The sequence below is a fragment of the Lissotriton vulgaris genome, chromosome 7 (genome assembly GCF_964263255.1).
Source record: "Lissotriton vulgaris chromosome 7, aLisVul1.2, whole genome shotgun sequence".
Lineage (NCBI taxonomy): Eukaryota > Metazoa > Chordata > Amphibia > Caudata > Salamandridae > Lissotriton > Lissotriton vulgaris.
The window spans coordinates 1,723,924,829-1,723,944,261 of NC_141695.1; the positions used below are offsets into that span (position 1 = coordinate 1,723,924,829).

The window sequence follows — 19,433 nt, forward strand, 5'->3', positions numbered from 1 at the left end:
TGCCTCTGTGTGCCCCTGTTGCCTGCTTGTGCCTCTGTGTGCCCCTGTTGCCTGCTTGTGCTGTGTGGGTGTGTGTGGAGGGCTCTGTGTGGCTGTGTGTGTGGGAAGCTTTGTGTGGCTGTGTGTGGGGGGGCTTTGTGTGGCTGTGTGTGTGGGGGGCTCTGTGTGGCTGTGTGTGGGGGGCTCTGTGTGGCTGTGTGTGTGGGGGGCTCTGTGTGGCTCTGTGTGTGGGGGGCTCTGTGTGTGGGGGGCTCTGTGTGTGTGTGGGGGGGGGCTCTGTGTGGCTGTGTGTGTGGGGGGCTCTGTGTGTGTGTGTGGGGGGCTCTGTGTGTTTGTGTGTGTCATTTGCGAGAGATAAAGCTAGTGGCATTGTAAATGACAATGCCATTTATTTATGTTAAAAAAACATAAATAAAAATAATGTCAAGAGCAATGCCAATAGCTCTAACTTTAACAAAGGCAAAACCATTGCATTGCTGTGCTGCTGGAAGGCATACATCTCAATTAGGACCTTCATTTTCCATTAATTAGTAAAGTGGTCTAGCAGTCATAGCTTAATTTAGAAGGTGATGAGAGCTTGGCACAACAATGCTGCATGGCACGAGCTAATAATAATCTAAAAATCGCTGTCCAGTCTGATCTGCATCTTTAAAAGATTTTACATCTACGACGGCAGGATGTAGAACAGTTGAAAGTAAGATACACCTCGAACAAACAATGTCCTATCACGGTCTTGTTTGTGCTTGTTTTTCTGCAGCCCTTGTTCAAAGAAGATGCTTAATGAGGCAATACTGAAGCATTTATACCAACCCAATAAAAATGCAACCTGAAAGTGAAGAAGGGTTACCTACCCAGACTTTAATTGGTGTGCTAACTTGGCTAGATGGCATTTCGAAGTTGCTTGGGTGTCCAGTCAGTCAAGCAGTCAGAAAGCTTTATTTCGGCTAATATAGCCATAAAAGCACATATAAAATAGCATTATCCATAACACCTGGTTCATAAAATAACATGTTTAATTAGAGATTAAAAAAACAGTTGTTGTTAGGACCCTTGAGAGTCAAAAAGTATCAACATATAGAGGGTCCCAACCCCTGAAATCAATTGTCACGGGTGGGGCAATAAACAAGGGCAAATACTATAACAAGGACATCTTTTTTTTTTTTTTTTTTTTTTTCTGTGTGACAATTATGGCTTCAATTTCTCTTGCTTAAGTACAAAATACCACAGAACCAAATGAAATATGCAACTTGCATCCACTTTTCCAAAAGTTGTATTTTGTGATCGACTGGTGGCAATAGCTATTTTTGATTCTGAAAAATTAATAAACACTCAAAATCGGAGACATCCTAGATGATGATGCCACCTGACGTAAACCTTAACGGAGGAATTATGTTGTAGAAAAGTTTGTTTCGGTGTGACTTAAAATACCTAATTGAGCAGGCCACCGATGCCTAGGGTGAAACGCAAGGTTCCTCTTCGCTCAAGTTGGTAAAAAAACATGTGGGCCACATAGTTGGGGGGGGCTCTGCAAATTTCACTAGGGCACAGGCTCCTCCGTTGATTTCTGGAGGGCTGGGAGGTGGGTGCAAGTGGGAGTAGTATTGAAATCTTGCAGCGGGTTTGAGGATCAGGTCAGGAGGTCCGTGCAGTTTTCTCAGTCCGTGCACCAGTTTCTGCAGTCCGTGCACCATTTCTCCTGAAGCGGAAAGCCGGAAGTAGGCTAAGCTTGTGATTAATTTTAAAATGTATGTATTTTATCTGCAAACCTACCTGATTCTTTACTTTGCTTCACTTGGGGTTACACGCTCCTGCCCTTCACCGTGCTGCGGATCTAGCACTGACACGGGATTCTGTGCAGAAACAAACACCCCGCCGACGCTGACTGCGAGCACCGTTAGACACCATTTCTCCTGAGGCGGAAAGCCGGGAGTAGGCTAAGCTTGTGATTTTAAAATGTATGTATTTTATCTGCAAACCTACCTGATTCTTTACTTTGCTTCCCTTGGGGTTACACGCTCCTGCCCTTCACCGTGCAGCGGATCTAGCGCTGACATGGGACTCTGTGCAGAAACAAACACCCCGCCGCCATCACCGGCGAGACCGCTGGCCACGCCCTTTTTGAGGCCACGCCCCCTCTAGTCGCCCTCCTGCACATATAAAAATGTGTAACTTCAGGAAGCGCAGCGGACTAGCGCAGCGGGCACGCCGTTTGCGTGCCTAAGGCAAGCCCGTCTGTGCCCGTCCGCGATGGGCCGGGACCAGGGGCCACAACCCCTATCTCTCCCATTAAAAATATCAGAAGATACACATCCACAGAATTATGAGATATTAATTCACAGGTAAATTTGTCCTGCGCACATAAGTACTCGACCCCCCCCCCCCCCCCCCCCCCCCTGGACCTACCTACTCAGTGCAAGCAGTGTAATACACATCTCATTCCAAAGCCCCACACACACAAACAACAACTATTTAGAATGTTCCTCTTAAACTGCAGGTCATTGCCAAGACACTGCACAGAACTATCATTGCTACTTTATGAGAGAAAACCTGACTTACTTTTTCTCACCGAGACATGGCTGACTCCGCATTCTGACCCTGAGTTGGTTCAAACTTTGGGGCAGGGGTACCAAATTGTGAGACGGGACCGCGTAAATGAAAGGGGGGGTGGCTTAGCAATCATTTTCAGAGACTGTTTCACTTGTCGCTGTACCCCTAACCCCTTCACGGACTGGGAAAGCCTGTCTTTCTCCCTGGAATTTTCCCCCAATACAAGCTTCTCAGGAGCACTTGTATATCGCCCACCGGGCCCAGCCAAACAGTTTCACGAGTCTCTGCCCCCGCTGGTCGCTAACCTTGCTTTTTCGCCCTCCAACTTTACGTTATTAGGCGATCTTAACATCCATTTCGATGAATCTAATGATTCTATCGCCAATAAATTAATTGGAGTTTTCTCTGCTCTACAGCTGCCCCAGCTGGTTTCATCCCCCACGCACACCAAAGGTCATTTGTTGGATCCGGTGTTTAGCAACTGCCCTAATTTGAAGGCATGCCCCCCTATAGCACTCCCCTGGACAGACCATGCATTAATTCAGTTAGTATGGAAAACTGATAAGCTGTCGTCCTTCACACCGACAGTGCGAGAATCTCGCAATTGGTCTAAAATCCCGTTGGTTCAGTGGACTCATGAGTTACAAAACTCAGTTCCCTCAGTTGGTCAGACTCCATCACTGGCCAATGAAATGTTTAATGAATGGATAAAGAACTCTCTAAATGCCACGCTCCCCATGAAGAAAACTGTCTTAAAAAGATCTAGGATCTCCGCTCCCTGGTACTCGAATGAGCTACGGGTGAAAAAGTGCTACTGCAAGAGATTGGAACGTAAATGGCGACTAGGATATGCCGGATCAGATAAAATTATTTATAGAGAGGCCATCGGAGCATATAAAAAAGACATAAAGAGCGCGCAATCCCTATATTATTCACATAAAATTGCAGAGGCCAGCTCCAGCTCCAAGGAGATTTACAAAATTGTAAAAAGTCTCATTAACCTCCCAACGCCTCCACTTATTGACGAAAATCCTCGGCTCCGCTGTGAAGATCTGGCTGATTTCTTCTTCCAAAAAATCAATCTCATCTACTCCTCCTTTCCATCCTCAAAGCAGACTAGATCGAAGGACACACCTTTTATGTCCCCCACAAGAAAACAAATCCAACTGCCCCCCTGTGCTGGCGGAATTTCCCCTGATGGATGCAGACCAACTCACCTCCCTCATGCGTCAGGTGAAATCAGGCTCCCAGCACCTCCACATATCTTAGTCTCTGCTATACAGACCATCCTCCCTACACTGCTAGTAGTACTTAACACCTCGATCTCTACTAGCACAGTCCCAGTGGCTTGGAAACAGGCCATGGTGAGGGCCCTTGTTAAAAAAAAAAAAAAAACTTGGACACTAAGAATCCTAACAACTTTCGCCCGATCTCCCTGCTGCCCTGGGCAGCTAACATTTTGGAGAAATACATAAATGGTCTATTAACAACCTTTCTTGAACAAAACCAGTTGCTCGATCCCTCCCAGACAGGTTTCCGGCCCAAGCATGGGACCGAGACTGCATTACTGGCTGTCACAGAGGAGTCCAGGAGGATCTTAGATCGGGGAGGATCGGTGGCAGTCATCCTCCTCGATCTGAGCGCTGCATTTGATACCGTTAACCACGACATCCCTTTGCAGCGTCTCCTGGATACCGGAATATCTGACACAGCCCTGGAGTGGTTCAGGTCTGATCTGAATGATAGATCCTTTCAGGTATATGAGGGCAATGCCACCTCCACCAGTAAGCCTCTGGGATGTGGAGTCCCGCAGGGATCATCATTGAGCCTGACGTTATTTAACGTCTACATGAGGCCACTGGCTGAGATCGTCCGTCCGTATGAGTTTGAGTTTGAGTTTAAAAGCACTTTTAAAGCGCACGTATACCGGCGGTTTCTTGGCGCTGTAGCTAGTGGGGGCTGAGGTTTAGGGGCAGGGAGAGAGGAAGGAGCATTTATTCGAAGGACTTTGTGAATAAGTAGGTTTTAAGACTTTTGCGGAATTGGGGATATAGGGTGATAGAACGAAGATGAAAGGGAAGGGAATTCCAGAGGGTGGGTGCCAGAAAGGCAAATTTGGAGCCGCCCCACTTCTTTCTCCGGAAGCGAGGGATGGTGAGGAGGGACTGGGAAGACGAACGTAGGTCCCTGGAGGGGACATAAGGAACAATCTCAGAGGAAATGAAGGCGGGTGCCTGGTCCAATCTGGCCAGGAAGGTGATGGATGCGAGCTTAAATTGAATTCTAGCCCGCACGGGAAGCCAGTGAAGAGATTTCAGAAGTGGGGTAGAGTGGTGGAATTTGGGAAGGTTGAAAGCCAGGCGGGCCGCCTGGTTTTGGATCTGCTGTAGGCGACGCAAGCTGTATGCAGGAATGCCGGCATACAGAGCGTTCCCATAGTCCAGGCGGGACACCACCATGGCCAGAATGATCAGCTTGAGGGCAGAAAAAGTAAAGAAACGGGACACCTTGCGTATAGTACGCAGTGAGAGGAAAGAAGAAGATACCACAGAGCTGACCTGGGAGTGGAGGGTGAGTTGGGAGTTAAGTTTAATGCCTAGTGTTTTGACTGAGGAGGAGGGAACAGGAGGAGAGCCAAGAGAGGGGGGCCAGAAGAGGGGGGACCAGGGGCTGGATGAGCCACCCGTCAACACCAACTCGGTTTTGTCCGGATTGAGTTTGAGGTGATTGTGGCTCATCCAGTCCCTGATGTGAAACATGACGGTTTGGAAGTTAAGGACAGCAGAGGGAATGCGTATGGCATTAAGATCATTACCTACGCGGACGATACTCAGCTGGTGGTCTCTCTGGCGCAGGAAGTGGGCTCCTTAGCGGGCGTGGATCTTGCAGGCTGTCTGGAGATAGTCAAGAGCTGGATGACCAAGTCTTGTCTCAAACTCAACGGAGACAAGACTGAGCTTATTCTCCTGGGTCGGCTCGCACCATCTTCCATCAATACTCTTTGGCCACCCTGCTTAGGACCTGCCCCCGCACCCAAAGATACCATTAAGAGCCTTGGTATCTGACTGGATAGGTCCCTGTCATTTGACCAGCAGGCAATAAAACTATCTGCCATTTGTTTCGGCATCCTCAGAGTCATCAGAAAGATCCTCCCTCTACTCCCCTTCGAAGCAAGAAAGACCGTGGTTCTGGGCCTGATCCAATCTCGGTTGGATTTCGGGAATGCTTTATACCTGGAAGCCCCTGACTTCACTCTGCGCAAATTGCAATTGATACAAAATTGCACCGCACGGACTCTTTTACAAATCCCTCGCAGATCATCAGTAAAGTCCGGCCTAAGGAGACTGCACTGGCTCCCCGTTAGGGAAAGAGTCAACTTTAAATCCCTCTGTATTGCACATCAGGCCTTTTGGTCTTTAGGCCCAGTAATCAATCTCCCTCTCATTACTCCCTATCATCCTGCCAGACAGCTGCGCGCAACCGATGCCAACTTGGCCATTGTTCCTAAAATAAAGAAATCAAGATCAGGAGGCCGCTCTTTTTCCTATAATGTGGCCAAGTTGTGGAATGCTCTTCCCCAGCATCTAAGGGCCAACCCCGATCTCATCTCATTTTGCAAACAGCTGAAAACGCTCCTGTTCATTAATCAGTAGTCTGGTAGATATCCTTCCCTCAAGCAACCTAAGCCTCAATGGTAATCTTAGCGCTTGGACGCAGCTATGTGCGCTCTATAAAACCCATTTCATTCATTAGCAGACAATCATTCAGTGTCTTCAACATATATTTTTGTCGACCCTCTTGTGATACAATGGTACGGATGCTTTAGATTTGATCTAGACCAGTTGAGCTGCAGATTCTCTAGGGCTCCAGGGCTAGCCCCATATCCGCATTGTGTATCCTAACCGGTCTCTGTACCTGGACCTCACCTCATGAATTCACTATCAAGAAGAAGCCCTTCTCCACTTTACCTCCAAACAGGGGTACATCTTCAGCCTGCTCCATCTAAGAGGACCAGTTTGTATCGAAAACAGGGGCCACTGGCTGGAATTCTGATACCAATATTTCAGTTGCAATCTTTAGGTTTCATAATCTCCTACCAGCAAAGGGAGCATTTTAGCAGGTATTTCTGCTCAAATCTGAGGAGCAATTGCTGCGGGTTTGAAAGTCTGTGTCAGACATTCGAGGTGGGTTCAAGTCGTTGCTGGGAAATTCTGGTGGGAAGCAGCCAAGCAAGTTTTAGCCAGTTCTGTGTTCCCGCATCCGTTCATTACCTGAATAAGTCTAGAAACCAGATATTTAAGATGACCATTGCGTTTGAGTCGCAAGCCTCTGGGGGTGCTGCTAGCAAAAATACGTTTTTAACTATAGTGCAGGGAGCCAACATATTGCTGGATGTTCAATGTGTAGTTAAAAAGGGCACCATTTGTATTGTACACAATCTCCATGCATACAGTAGGTAAGCAGATCACAAGTGCATAGGGGAGAAGTATTAAGGAAGAATCCGACTTTTTTGCAGGCTACATAGATTTTAAGAGAACAGCTGGACTCCTCTTCCAAGGGTACAGATGAAAGATGTGGCCCTGCTCTGGGGTCTCTCAATGGATCTGATGCCTCCACCCATCAATTTCCTCACAGCCCTCTGAAGTCCTTGTTCATTAAGGGTTGTTGGTGCACTTTGATTGTGCCCAGTGTCAGTGATTACGAGGGGCGTCTCTTCAGTGCTGCTAATTGGCCACAAGGCCTAATCCTGGGAATAGTTTACACAAGTCTTGAGAGGCGTTTGTGGCTGGCATGGTTTATTTTATCTTCATAAATACATTCATTATAAAGTTTTCTGGAAAGCCATTATTTGTTAATAAACCACTTTCTAGACACTACCATTAAAGTCAAACCAAGAACAAAGATCCCAATGCACAGAAAAGAAGATCCCAAGAACTTCAAAGCGTATTCACTGACCATTAACCGTTGAATACTGAGCTAAAAAGATAGTTTTAAGCAAGCAGCTCTTCAGCAGCCGTACCCTGTTCCTACCGTACCATTTCCTAAGGTCTCCTTATGACGATGCAAAGCACAATAGCTAGGGACGCCAGATCTTCTGATGCTTCTATTGCCTGCACCTGTCTTCCTTTATTTCTTTAAATACCGTACTGTTTTCCCTTCCCTGTAACGAAGCATCTGTATATGTGCCTTCCACCCCCTCCAATCATGAGCTATAATTTTGCCACAATTAAACCCAAGTTCACCAGAGCATTCCAGTAACTATTCAGTACAGATCCTGAAAATTACACGGAAGAGCTAACTTAGAAGTCCGTGCTGCTCACCATCCTAGGACCAAAGTGACCATTTTGGACACCTTTCTCTACTCAAAACCTTTGTATCACAGGGTATTTCCAAACTGCAGAAAAGTCCCTCCTTCACTCTTACTCTAGGTAAAACACCACAGGCACATCTGTGAGAAGTTTCCATGTAGGCGCACACTCTAATATAGTAAAGACGATGCAGATATTTAAATGAAATCACTTGAAAACAAGCATAAATTATGACTTTCCAGGGGCCATCATTGCCTAACTCCCATCTATCTTTGGCAAGGTGCCCAAGTCCACCTTACAGCCTTGGAAATATCACTTTGGGTATTCTTCTGTACATACACAAAATGTTAGTCACCAAATGCTCTCATTGAGAGCTTGACCTCCCGCCTTCTGACAGAATGCTGTTTGACATGTGGATGATTGTAAATCACTTCTCAACTGCAGACACCAATAGATTTGACTCCTGTACTTACTAAGTCAGCCAACAAGAGAATGCAAATGCAGTTCTGGCCCATCACACCCCAACTTTAGAGAGCTTTATCCCACTGTACCCTATTATGTGGAGCTTTGCAGTGCTGCAGCAAAGGACTCAAGTCAACCAATCCAGCCATACAACTCCCCTAAGAGAGTCATGCCTGAACCTGAAGGCTGTATGGGTGAGCTTGGTAGGTTTCCCACTATGAAGACGGCGGAGAGAACTAATCCCACCAAAAGATCTGCTGTATATGCTGCATGACTAAGAAGATACCAGTTGTATATCACAATTAGATGAGCTAAGGCGATCTAATGCGACCTAACGCATTACCTGATACGGCCACTATTAAGGGTGGATTTACATCAATTTACTAAGGCGACCCTGTGGGCCCCATTACTCCACAAAAGGGCTTAGAGCCTGATAGAAAGTCTGCTCATTTAGTGTGGGATTTTGTAGTGTGCTCAACAGTTTAAGAAGCTGCTTTGTTTTTAGTATAACCGTTCTTCCCTTAATAAATTTGTGTGGGGGCTGTCCTAATGTGAAAATTCATTATTTTACCAGAGTATCTAGCTCACTAATCATTGGCCGCTGATGTCCATCCAGTCCGCCCCCTTCTATCTGCTGAAATGCCTCGAATCTACTACTTCTCCAAATTGTAGTGACAGGCATGTTGAACTTTGTTTTCTTACAATTTTATATTAAAGTAGCTATAATAAAACCATACCAAATTGACAATACCTTAGAGTAAATGTCCGTAATAGCTCACATGATAATTCTCAGAATATTACTTGTTGTAGGTTCTTTTTCTCCAACTAAAACACAGGGCTTTGTACTATTGTTATGAGAGCTTCTCTCTCTCTCCCTCTCGCACATATCACTATTGATCACGCTGGGACTCTTGATTTTCCTATATTTGCATTTTTGATTTACTCCAAGAGTCAATCTTCTAACATCTGGCATGAGTAGCCCTTCAACAATTTCAGAATCTGCTTCTTTGCAATTCAATCTCTCAATAGAAACAATTTTAGTTTTTTCCCAGAATTCTGTTTTTTCAGTTTTTTATACACACCCATTAACAGTAGCGTTGTTTCCAAAAAGTGCTTTATGCTCTCGACCCAAATGCAGCTTTGTGCTTCAAAAGTTTTTTTGGTTGTGCTCCATGTATTGTGGTGCTGTGCAAAATACATCTTGTAGTAGGAACAGTTTTCTTTCTTACTCTAAACTTGCAGTTCACAAAAATACTGCCATGACCTGAAATGCAGTTTCTCATACTGGATTGCTTTCTTTTTGGAATACAATTTTGGGTTTTTCCAAAAATCTGATGATGTATTGGAGGGTTCCTGCATTACTTATGTTTCTAAAAGTTAGTTAACTGGATTCTTTTCATGTTGTATGGACTTCCATATTAAAAATAGCTGTGGTGTTCAGAGCACTGTATCCTTCATTGTATGTTCTTCAGGGAACGTTTCTTCTTGGTCTGTAGTTGCTGAGCTGCCATGGTCTGTTAAGCAGGAGGAGCAGTTTGATTGACTTGCAGTGCAAAAGTCTTACTGTGATTGTGCTAATGCACTTCTTTCACGTTTGTCAATTACTGATGATTATTTGCCCTGCCATGTAAGCATTGATACTCTTCCCAGTGTAACTCAGTCATACTCTGTTTTTCTTGGACAGGGCCTCAGATTGGAAGCTGGATGCACCAGACTGGACAGGTCGTCTTCGCGTCACCTCCAAGGGGAAGATGGCCTTTATCAAGCTGGATGACAAGGTGTCCGGTAGGTAGAGATTTAGATGCTGAAAGGGAAGCAGTGTGGGTAGGGATCAGAAAAAAATGGTTTATGGGATTATTAAGTGGTAGGTGATAGTGGTGTAAGATTGATCAAGGGCTTCATTGGTTTTATAGCATGCTTGAGTTTGGAGGTAGGAAGAGTAATTGACTTAACGGGTACATAAGATGATGATATGAAGGGCACAGAAGTTATATTCCATGAGCTGTAATCTTGAAGGATCAGAATGCACCCCAGTACTCGACAATTTACCAGGTTCGAGTTGTCGTGCTTAAAATTGTTTTGTAAACTGGGAAAAAATGTTTTACTGTTTGGCAAAGTATTGAGGTGTCCTAGCAAGAGCTATAGTCAGTGGAATTTTAGGATGTCAATGGACTGATCTGAAGTCTGTTTTGAATATCTCTCTCGCTCCCTCTTTAGGTCTTGCCTGAGCCCGCTGCTCTGGCAAGACATTTAGTGAGTGGGCTTTTAAAAGTCCAACCACAGCTTTTTTGGTGGCATGGAGCGTGCGGTTACGCGCACAGGCACGAGCGGAGGCGCCATCTGGCTTTCCTCTCTCGCGCACAATCACTTTTGCCGCCGCCTCGTGCACGACTCGTGTGCTTTTTTTATTTCTTTTTTACGCGCTCGGACAAAACTCCTGGTCTGGCTGCTACAGCTTTTCCGTTAACTTTCACCTACAACCTTCCTTGCACTGACTGGCACAAACTGGCCGCGCGTCTTGTTTTATGTAAGTGGGCTTTTCTTTTCGCTATATGTTTACTTTTACTCATGCGCGTCTTGTCTTATATAAGTGGGAAGGTACATTTGTATGTTTTCTTCTTGTTGAACCTTTGAGGTTTCAGTAGTAGGTGTTCCGCACTCCTTGAGCTGGGTGCATTTTGATGTAAGGCTTTATGCGTCATGCACGCTATTTTTAGATGAATTCTGGCTTCAAGAGGTAGCCAGTTCAGGGATTTTAAGTCTGGCGATATGTGGGAACTTCTTTTTGAGCCGGTGATGAGTCTTGCTGCAGCATTTATTGAGGCTCTTAGGGTAGCTGTTGTAGCTTTTGGAAGGCCACACAGAGGGACACTTCCGTACTCCACCCGAGGAATAACTAGAGCTTGTACTGCCAGCTTGAAGTCATTGGCTGGCAGGAAGGGTTTCAGCTTCCTCAGTGTGTTTATCTGGAAGTTTGCTCCCTTTGTGGCATTGCGAATGTGTTTCTGCCTCGTGAGGTTGCTGTCAAGATTTATTCTCAGCGATTTCGCTGAGTCCTCAATGATTCGTTGAACGTTGAGTGCAGTAAGATGATTGATCAAGTCTTGCATTATGGGGACTTTGGTGGGTGGTGCTATAAGGAGGAATTCGTTTTTTAGGGCGTTTAGTTTGAGATAGTTTTCTGCTGCCACCCAGGTCTGGGTGTTTCTGAGCGTTGAGTTAAGCAATTTAATGTCTTTTAGGGTGTTGATCTTAAGATAAAGTTGTGTATTGTCCGCGTACATATGATATTGCACGTTAGACAAATGTAGAATATCCGTGAGTGGTTCCATGAAAAGGTTAAACCGTGTCGGGGATAATGAGGACCCTTGCGAACTCCCAGCGTTACTGGTGCAGGTTTGGAAAGCGTGTTGTTGACCTTGAATTTTTGTGTTCGGTTATGGAGAAAAGAGGTAAACCAGTTTAACACTGACCCTGATAGAGCCATTTTATGTTTCAGAAGATCTATCAGATTCTCGTGTTTGACCGTATCAAAGGCTGAGGATAGGTCTAGTAGGATGAGTAGACATGATCCGTTCTGGTCAAGGATTTGTAGCGCAATAACGTGTCATGGCTAATTCAGTGCTGTGACCAGCTCTAAAGCCTGATTGGTCCTTGTTAATAAGGTCAAAGGGGTCAATATGTTTAGTCAGTTGGTGGTGTACACATTTCTCAAGTAATTTGGCCACGGTAGGAATATTGGATATAGGACGATAGTTGTTCAGGTCCGTAGGGTCAGCTGTTGGTTTCTTTAGGATGGGTGAAACCTGTCGGACTTTGAGTGAGTCTGGGATGCAGCCTTGTTGAAGTGAACTGGTAATGATTTTAGTCCAGCCGATAGGTCTCGCCTTTGGGACCTTATAAGTGTTTAGCCATGCAACGGTTGATGTTGTTTCACCAAGGATATTGTGCTGCATAACTAAATACTTATAAGGTCCCAAAAGCGAGACCTATCGACTATGCCAATGCTTGTTTTCCTTTTCCCTTCCGACACCCTCCTAATCATGGGTGCATGCTGTTGGGGAGAAATAAACCTTGTAAACACATTCTTTCAGTATCGTTTAAGAAAGGACACAAACAAGCAATGGGTGGAATGCTTGAATTAATATCTGCCACTGGTAATTACTCTGGCCGCATTTCAATCCATTGTTATTATGCTCACCATGCCACCTTAGTTTGGACCCAGCAATGTGCAAACTGTCTTGACCCAGCTGCAATGGGAACAGTCCAGCCTGACCTGCCAAGCTTGGTCCTCCCTAAACTGGAACACCAGCAATCCAGGACCAGTTTCACCCTTGTGTTCTCATCAGTCGGATATAGCGTGTGTTGGACCCGGCCCTTTTGGCAAGTTCACCCCAAGACTTTTTGCTTTTTCCTAGCCTGTTTCTGGAACCTGGTGGTGATGATTTTAGGCCTCTGCGCACTTTTTCACTGTGGTACAGTGTAAAGTGCGTGAGCTCTCTGTGTATGTGTGATGAGTGACCTGCCCTCCCATAGGAAAAAATGGGGAATATGTATGCCCATGGTAGTTCCTGATATGTGGGGGGTGCAGGGTCGAGTTTGGTATGTGCAAACTCGTGAGATTGAATGCTTCTCAATGGTATATGCGGCATGATTGTCTCTAGTGTAGAAGTGCCACTTCTAGAAGTTGGCATATTTGTGTAATTTGTGTCTGGCGTGTGATTGGCTGAGGGTGGCTGGTGAGCCTGCCTCCAAGAGTCTGGGAGGGTCTGCCCCGGTGGTGAATGGAGTGTTTAGCATGCTGATGTGAGGGGAGGAGTGAGCCTGGGCATGCTTGTGGATTGACCGTCTGGTTTGAGGGTCCTGAATGAGGCTGGGTTTTCCCCACACAATGCTGGCTCCACCCCCCTGGGGTGCGTCTGATGTCCCTAGCCTGGCGAATGAAAGGAATTTACTATAACCAGTTCTAGCTGGTTCTCACATTTCCTGCACCCTGCTAGACCAAGGAATTCACTGTATAAAAAGGGGCTGTGTCCCCTTCCAAAATGTTATTGTTTTTGACTACTCGAATCTGCCAGGGGCGTGCTGCTGCTGGGGCCCAGGGGAAGGCTTGCCTCCTTAGGCCCTGCCCAGCCCTTGGCTGCCCCTGGAGGCTTGATGGATTCCCTGCAACCTTTGGGGGGGCTTTGTGTCCTTCTTTGGGGACTTTTATGCGCTGCCCCTTTCCCTGGAACCCTGTGTGCTGTGCATCTGAAATGATGGGCTGGTAAGCGCTGGATTTTTCATGGAGGCGCTTTATTTTTCAGCTTTGCAGCGCTGGGCTGCATCGTGTGCCTGGAGGGTGCCACCCCTCTTATTTAACTACCCGGGGGTGCAGGTGCCCACCCTGCGTCTTGCCACATTTATTTCCCTGTGCGGGGATGCCACCTCGCTGTTTATTTTTATGTAAGGAGGGAGCCTTTCCCCCTCTTTGATGCCTGCCGAGATATGCCGCTGCCGGAAGCCAGGCCAGCTTGCCTGTGACGGGGGTGGGGCCGCGGCTGGACCGGAAGCAGGAAGCGGTCGTGGAGAGCCTCTCAGGCTACATTGTTCAAAGTCCCGGTCCCGAGATGGGGGACCGGGTGAAGCCGGGCATTTTTGCAAGGGCGGGGCTCTTGTGAGGAGAGAGCCCTGCGGTGGCGGCAGAGAGCCCCGGGTCCCAGGAAGCGGCCCGGGTGAATCCAGAATGCCGGCTGAGACGCCAGAAGAGAGGAGGCGAGGCGTTGCGGAGCTCCCGTGTCCTGGAGGGAGACCCGGCAGAGAAGTCCAGCGGCGGTGGCTCGACAAGTCCCCCGAAGCCTGGTGAGTTGGGGCCGGGATGCATTCCCGTGCTCCTCGTGGGAGCAGGGTATGTGTTCGGCAGCCGTGGAGGGTGCTGAGTCAGGGCGGCCCTGGATGGCAGTGGGCCGCCCCACCAATTTTGCAGAGCGAGAGCCCCGTGGCTCCTACGATGGGAGCATCTGTTGATTACTTAAAGAGCCAGTGAGCTCCGGGGCATAGGTGAATTCAGAGCCGGAGAGCTCCAGTTTTGGGGACACATTTATTTGTCTCGAGAGCCTGTGTGGCTCTGAAAGGGCCATATTTGTTGAAAGGGCCCAGTGGGGGGGGTCCATGATACCCCAGGTTGCGCACAATTAGTTTAGGAGCAGAGTTATTTTCTTCAGAGCCTGTGCGGCTCCACCCCCTGCGGCACAGCTTGGTGCTAGGGTCAGTGAGGGCCCTGTCGCAGTTTTGTTGTTTCCCAGCTGCCCAGCAATTAGTGGGCAGCTGCACCCTTTAGGTCTTGTGATTGTTCCCAGGTGCCCAGCAAGTAGTGGGCACCTGCAACGTTTAGGTTTTGCGCCGGTGGCGCACCCCTGACTGGTGCTGCATTGGCAGCGCGCCCTGACATTCTGGATACAGGGCTCTTTAGTCCCTTTATTAGATGGGGCTGGTATGTTATTTTATTTAGGCGCATTGTGATTATCTATGTGATGGTAATTGCCTAATGTGAGTTTTGCGCAATGTGATGTGGTGCTAGGAAATGTAATGCATTTAATATGATTACGCACCTTGATCTTACACCTCTGAATGTTTTTGGGCATCATGTGTTTTTGCACTATTGAGTTATTTTCTGGCACCTCTGAATGTTTTTAGGCATCCTGTGTCTTCCTCGATTTTACACCTCTGATTGTGTTGGTTTATGCATCAGGTGTTTTCCTTTCCTGCACCTCTGAATGTGTTTTTGATGCATCATGTGCCTTGTTGTTACACAGCTGAATGTATGTTTTATGCACCTTGTGTTTTCCTTCCCTACACCTCTGAATGTTGTGATGCATCATGTGTAATGTGTTCTTGCTTATACCCCTAATTGTATTGTGATACTTAGGTGGTTGTTCTTCTAGTACAGGTGGTCCTAGTGAGGTCCTGGTTCCCTGCGTGACATTCTCCTAAGGTGGTTAGGGTTGCGTAGGTGGTACTTACCTGTTACCAGTGGTTACTGGTTGTGTGCTATATTTGCTAATTTGTGCTACAGTGATTTTATATCCTATATTCTAATTTCTACTAAGTGCTGATTCTGACAGTGGCCCATGTGGCCCTGTCCTGGTGTAAATAATCCCTTGTGAATATTGCCCGTGCCAGTTGGCACAATGTACATGTGTGATTTCTATCTGATGTGTTTTGACAATACAGAAGTTATTTTTATATAACCTTGTGTGGAGTTCCTTTTGTGGTGTGCCTAGGATGTTGTTGCTGGTGTGTGCTTGCGCAAATGCTTTACACATTGCCTCCGGGATAAGCCTGTCTGCTCGTGCCAAGGTACCAAGGGGGTGAGCAGGGGTTATCTTGGCGTGTGACTCCCCTGCCCTGATTAGAAGGGTGGTTTCTGCCTAGCTTTGGCGTCAGCCTTAGCCAACCAGGAATAGCCAGTTCTAACAGCGTGGCTCCAGGGACAATGTGCACAGGAGAAGTCTAGGCATACCCATCCCACTTAGGGGACACAATAAGTATACAAATCATTCCATCCATCTTTTTGTAAACTTTAATTTGTCGCCCTGGATTGGCAGTTCGGGCTGGACCGTTCCGAATGGAGCAAGGTCAAGACTGATTTGCATATAGCTAGGTTCAAACTGAGGTGACTTGGTGTGCAAAATAACTGTGGATTGTGATGCCGCGCGAGTCATTGCTAGTGGCTGAGGGAGTTTAATTCAAGCATTCCATCTATCACTTCTTTGTATAATATAATAAAGGACAGCACAAATACACCTGGGTCGGGTAAAAATCTATCAATACAGATTTCCTTCAACCTCTTCTCCACACCTCAACTGGTATGGTATCACTACTGTGCATGAAGATGTTGCACTCCTGCTGTGTGGACTGAGGCAGCAGATAGTTCTTGCTATCCTATTTCTTTCTGCAGCAGATAGAAGGTTGGACTTCTCCCTACTTTGAGCATGGGATCAGTTATAGCCTAACTTTTCAGTTGTCATTGCAAAAGGCGATGCCTGCGTACTACCAGGCATGCCTGCAGAGGATTTGAGGCTGCTTTCCTGTGTCATGCAAATGTTTAACTCCACATTGGAGGAAGCCTGGCTGTGATTGATGGCGGAGGATATTTCAAAAGTACAGAAAGAAGATATAATTCCTTCCTCGGTTTCTACAGTTGGCATAGCTATCTCGCTCACATTGAGACCTCTCCCCGACAGGAGAGTGAATAATGTTATAGCAATGGCAGATCTATAATGGTGACAAAAGGAATGGCCTACCCTTTACTTAGGTTGTTTCTCAGATGAGGATGAGATCATGGATTCTCATAGTAAGAAATCAAGTGATCTAGGAAAATATTTTGTTACTGGAAAGGTTCCAGACCTATGGGTCTGGATCCATTTAAATTGAAGTCCTTGTCAATTTAGTGGGTCTGTCCATTATTGGAGGCACTGTAAGAGCTATTCAGAATTACCATTATTTGAAAATTAAGCTGTTTTGTCTGTGAGAATGGAAACATGCAGCCGGGGTACGGTATATTAAACATTCTGATGGCTACATCTGTCTGTGGATTCCTCACCTTTTGAATATCCCCTGAACCAGCATTCTGAGTAAACTTTTTTTTCCTAGCTCTCCTCACCGACACGGTCGTCACAATGCCACGGCTCCGTTCGCAACTCCCCATGACGTCACTAGAGCCATAAGAGGGCCTGGTCGGCATGTCAGTTCCCTTTTTTCCGCGCGTAGACTCGTAATGGATTTCTGGGACTCTCCATTCTGGTTTCGAGTTACTTAGTAATTTCTCCAGGTTTAACTGTAGCTGCACGATAGTGACATCGAGAAGTCAGGATTCAAGCCCTGTAGATTGCGGGGTCATATGTCAATCACTGACCCCCATGAGGACTTTTTGTGGTGTTTGTCATCAGACCACAATGTAGAGGGCTGCTCATGCTGTCGCAAGATGAACCCGTAGGCCTTGAAAGAGCGTGAGGCCAAGCTCTTCATGGCAAAAGTAAGGAAGGAGAAGAGGGGTCGGAAAAGGTCCAAGTCGAAGTCTTCGACCTTGCACGCTTCAAAGTCGAGGAAGCATAAAAAGAAGAGGAGGCATGGCTCTCTGCGTCGTTCGTCGAAGGGAAAGGCTACGAGGTCACCTTGTCCGGCACCTCGACGTCGTGAAAAGGACTTTGTGTCTCAATTGCCTTCGTCATCTCCTCAGGCAACTCAGGTTCATTCTCCTTCACCTTTAAGGTACCCAGGAATGGTCGCCGACGCAGAGGGGCTCTCCAGCTCGGAAGACGTACCGGTTCAGGACCAACCTTCTCCTGTGCATGAGATTGTGCATGTGGCTACGCCTGTAGATCCGGCTGTTCCGGTACCGGCTGTTCCTCGTGTGGATCCTGACTTGGCTCCGTATCCTCCGATTCCTGGACCAGGGTCGGATCCCTTACAATTCGTCAATGCTATGTGTGGCGTGTTTCTCAAGGCGGCCTTCCCCTCCGGAGCACCTTCAGGTCCCGTGGGTCCGCTTGACTTCAATTTGGGCTTTCCTAAACCGTATGCCCAGGCACCCTTCGTGCCTTTTTTTGCAGACGGTGCCGTTTTGGCAGTTTTTGACGCCATATACTCAGTCCCTGGCGCCATCTGGTGGCCCTTCCTCTTGACTTCGTGCGGCAGCGATTCCTGCATCGGACCCTTTTTCGTCGGCTGCTTTGAAGCTATCTGTGCCGCCGACACTGTAACCGAAGTTGCGTTCAAGAAGAGATACACAGAGGCTGTTGGAGGAAGAACAGTTTCGAAGAGAGGAGGTTGAAGAAGGCGAAATCGAGGAGTCTGTTGACGAATTTGAGGGTTTTCAAGAGGTTAGTGGCCTGGATACCACCCAAGATTGGGACTTCCTCAAGAACCTCACCATCTCAAGAGGTGGCTCCCTATCATACAGTCATTAGAAAGGCAGCGGAGCTTTTAGACTTGAAGTTGCCTATAGCAGAGTACAAACCAAATTTACTCGGAGGTTTTACATTCCCCATCTTCTATAATTGAACCGCTGTTGCCGTTTAATGAGGCTTTAACTTAGCCTATTCTTGAGTGTGGCGTAAACCTCTATCTGCTCCTGCTGTTTTGAGGTTGGTGGCAAGGAGATACAGATCTGCTCCAGGAGACCCTGCCTTCCTTTCAGCTCATCCGTCCCCTGAAAGCTTAGTGGTGTAGTCGTCCTGTTCTAACCAGTCTATAGGCGCATTTCCTCAGGTTCCTGCCGACAGGGACTCTAAAGTTGGAGCAATCGGCCAAGAAAGTATTTTCTTCCTCTTGCATGGCATTAAAGTCTACCAATGCTACCTGTTTGCTGGGGAGATATATACACGCCCTGATGAATTCTGCTAAACAATTAGCACCCATGCTTCCTGAGGAGGAACGTGGTAATTTTACGAAGGTTCTGACAGACGCACAGGCTGCAGCTCGTTAAGTTATTCAGTCTGGTCTGGACACAGCTGATTCGGTGGCTAGGGTAATGAGCTCCTCCTTCGTTACCAGGAGACCGGCTTGGCTCAGTTCTTCTGGGTTTTCTCCAGATGTGCAGCTACCCTCCTCGATCTTCTGTTTGATGGATCAAAGCTGTTCGGAGAGAAGGCTGATTCTGCACTTCAGAGATTCAAGGACAGCAAGGCCACGGCAAAGCCCTTAGGGTTGCAAATTCAGTCAAGGGGGTTTGGTTATAGAAGCTATCAAGGATTTGGAAGGTCTTCCTTTCGTAGCCTGTGACAGCCTCCGCAACAACAGCAACAAAACCCTCTTTACAAATCCTACAGAGGGAAAAACAGGGGTCACCCGAGAGGGTCAACCCGTCACTTCCCCTCCTCTACCTCTCCTACTCCCCCTAGTAACGCAGGAAAGCAGCCCTAGATCCCCATCCTGGAGCATGCGGGTCCTGTGGGGGGTCGGCTGTCCCATTTTCTACAGGATTGGAAATCGGTCACTACGGACCTTTGGGTTTAGAATCTTGTAGATAATGGGTACGCCCTTCCCTTCCGGGAATTCCCTTCTCCTTACCCACCTTGCCAAGGATTCTGTTCGGAGGATCATTTACTCCTTCTCCAGAAGGAGGTCCTTTCC

The 19,433-nt window shown here is 47.1% G+C and overlaps 1 protein-coding gene across 1 annotated transcript in view; it reads left to right on the forward strand.

Moving 5' to 3' along the window:
- NECAP1 (NECAP endocytosis associated 1) overlaps positions 1–19,433 on the forward strand; it is a 161,283-nt gene that overhangs the window by 55,643 nt on the left and 86,207 nt on the right. The window contains exon 2 of the mRNA XM_086932943.1: positions 10,003–10,103. Coding sequence (XP_086789069.1) covers positions 10,003–10,103 — 101 coding nt within the window. The remainder of the gene's footprint in view (positions 1–10,002; positions 10,104–19,433) is intronic.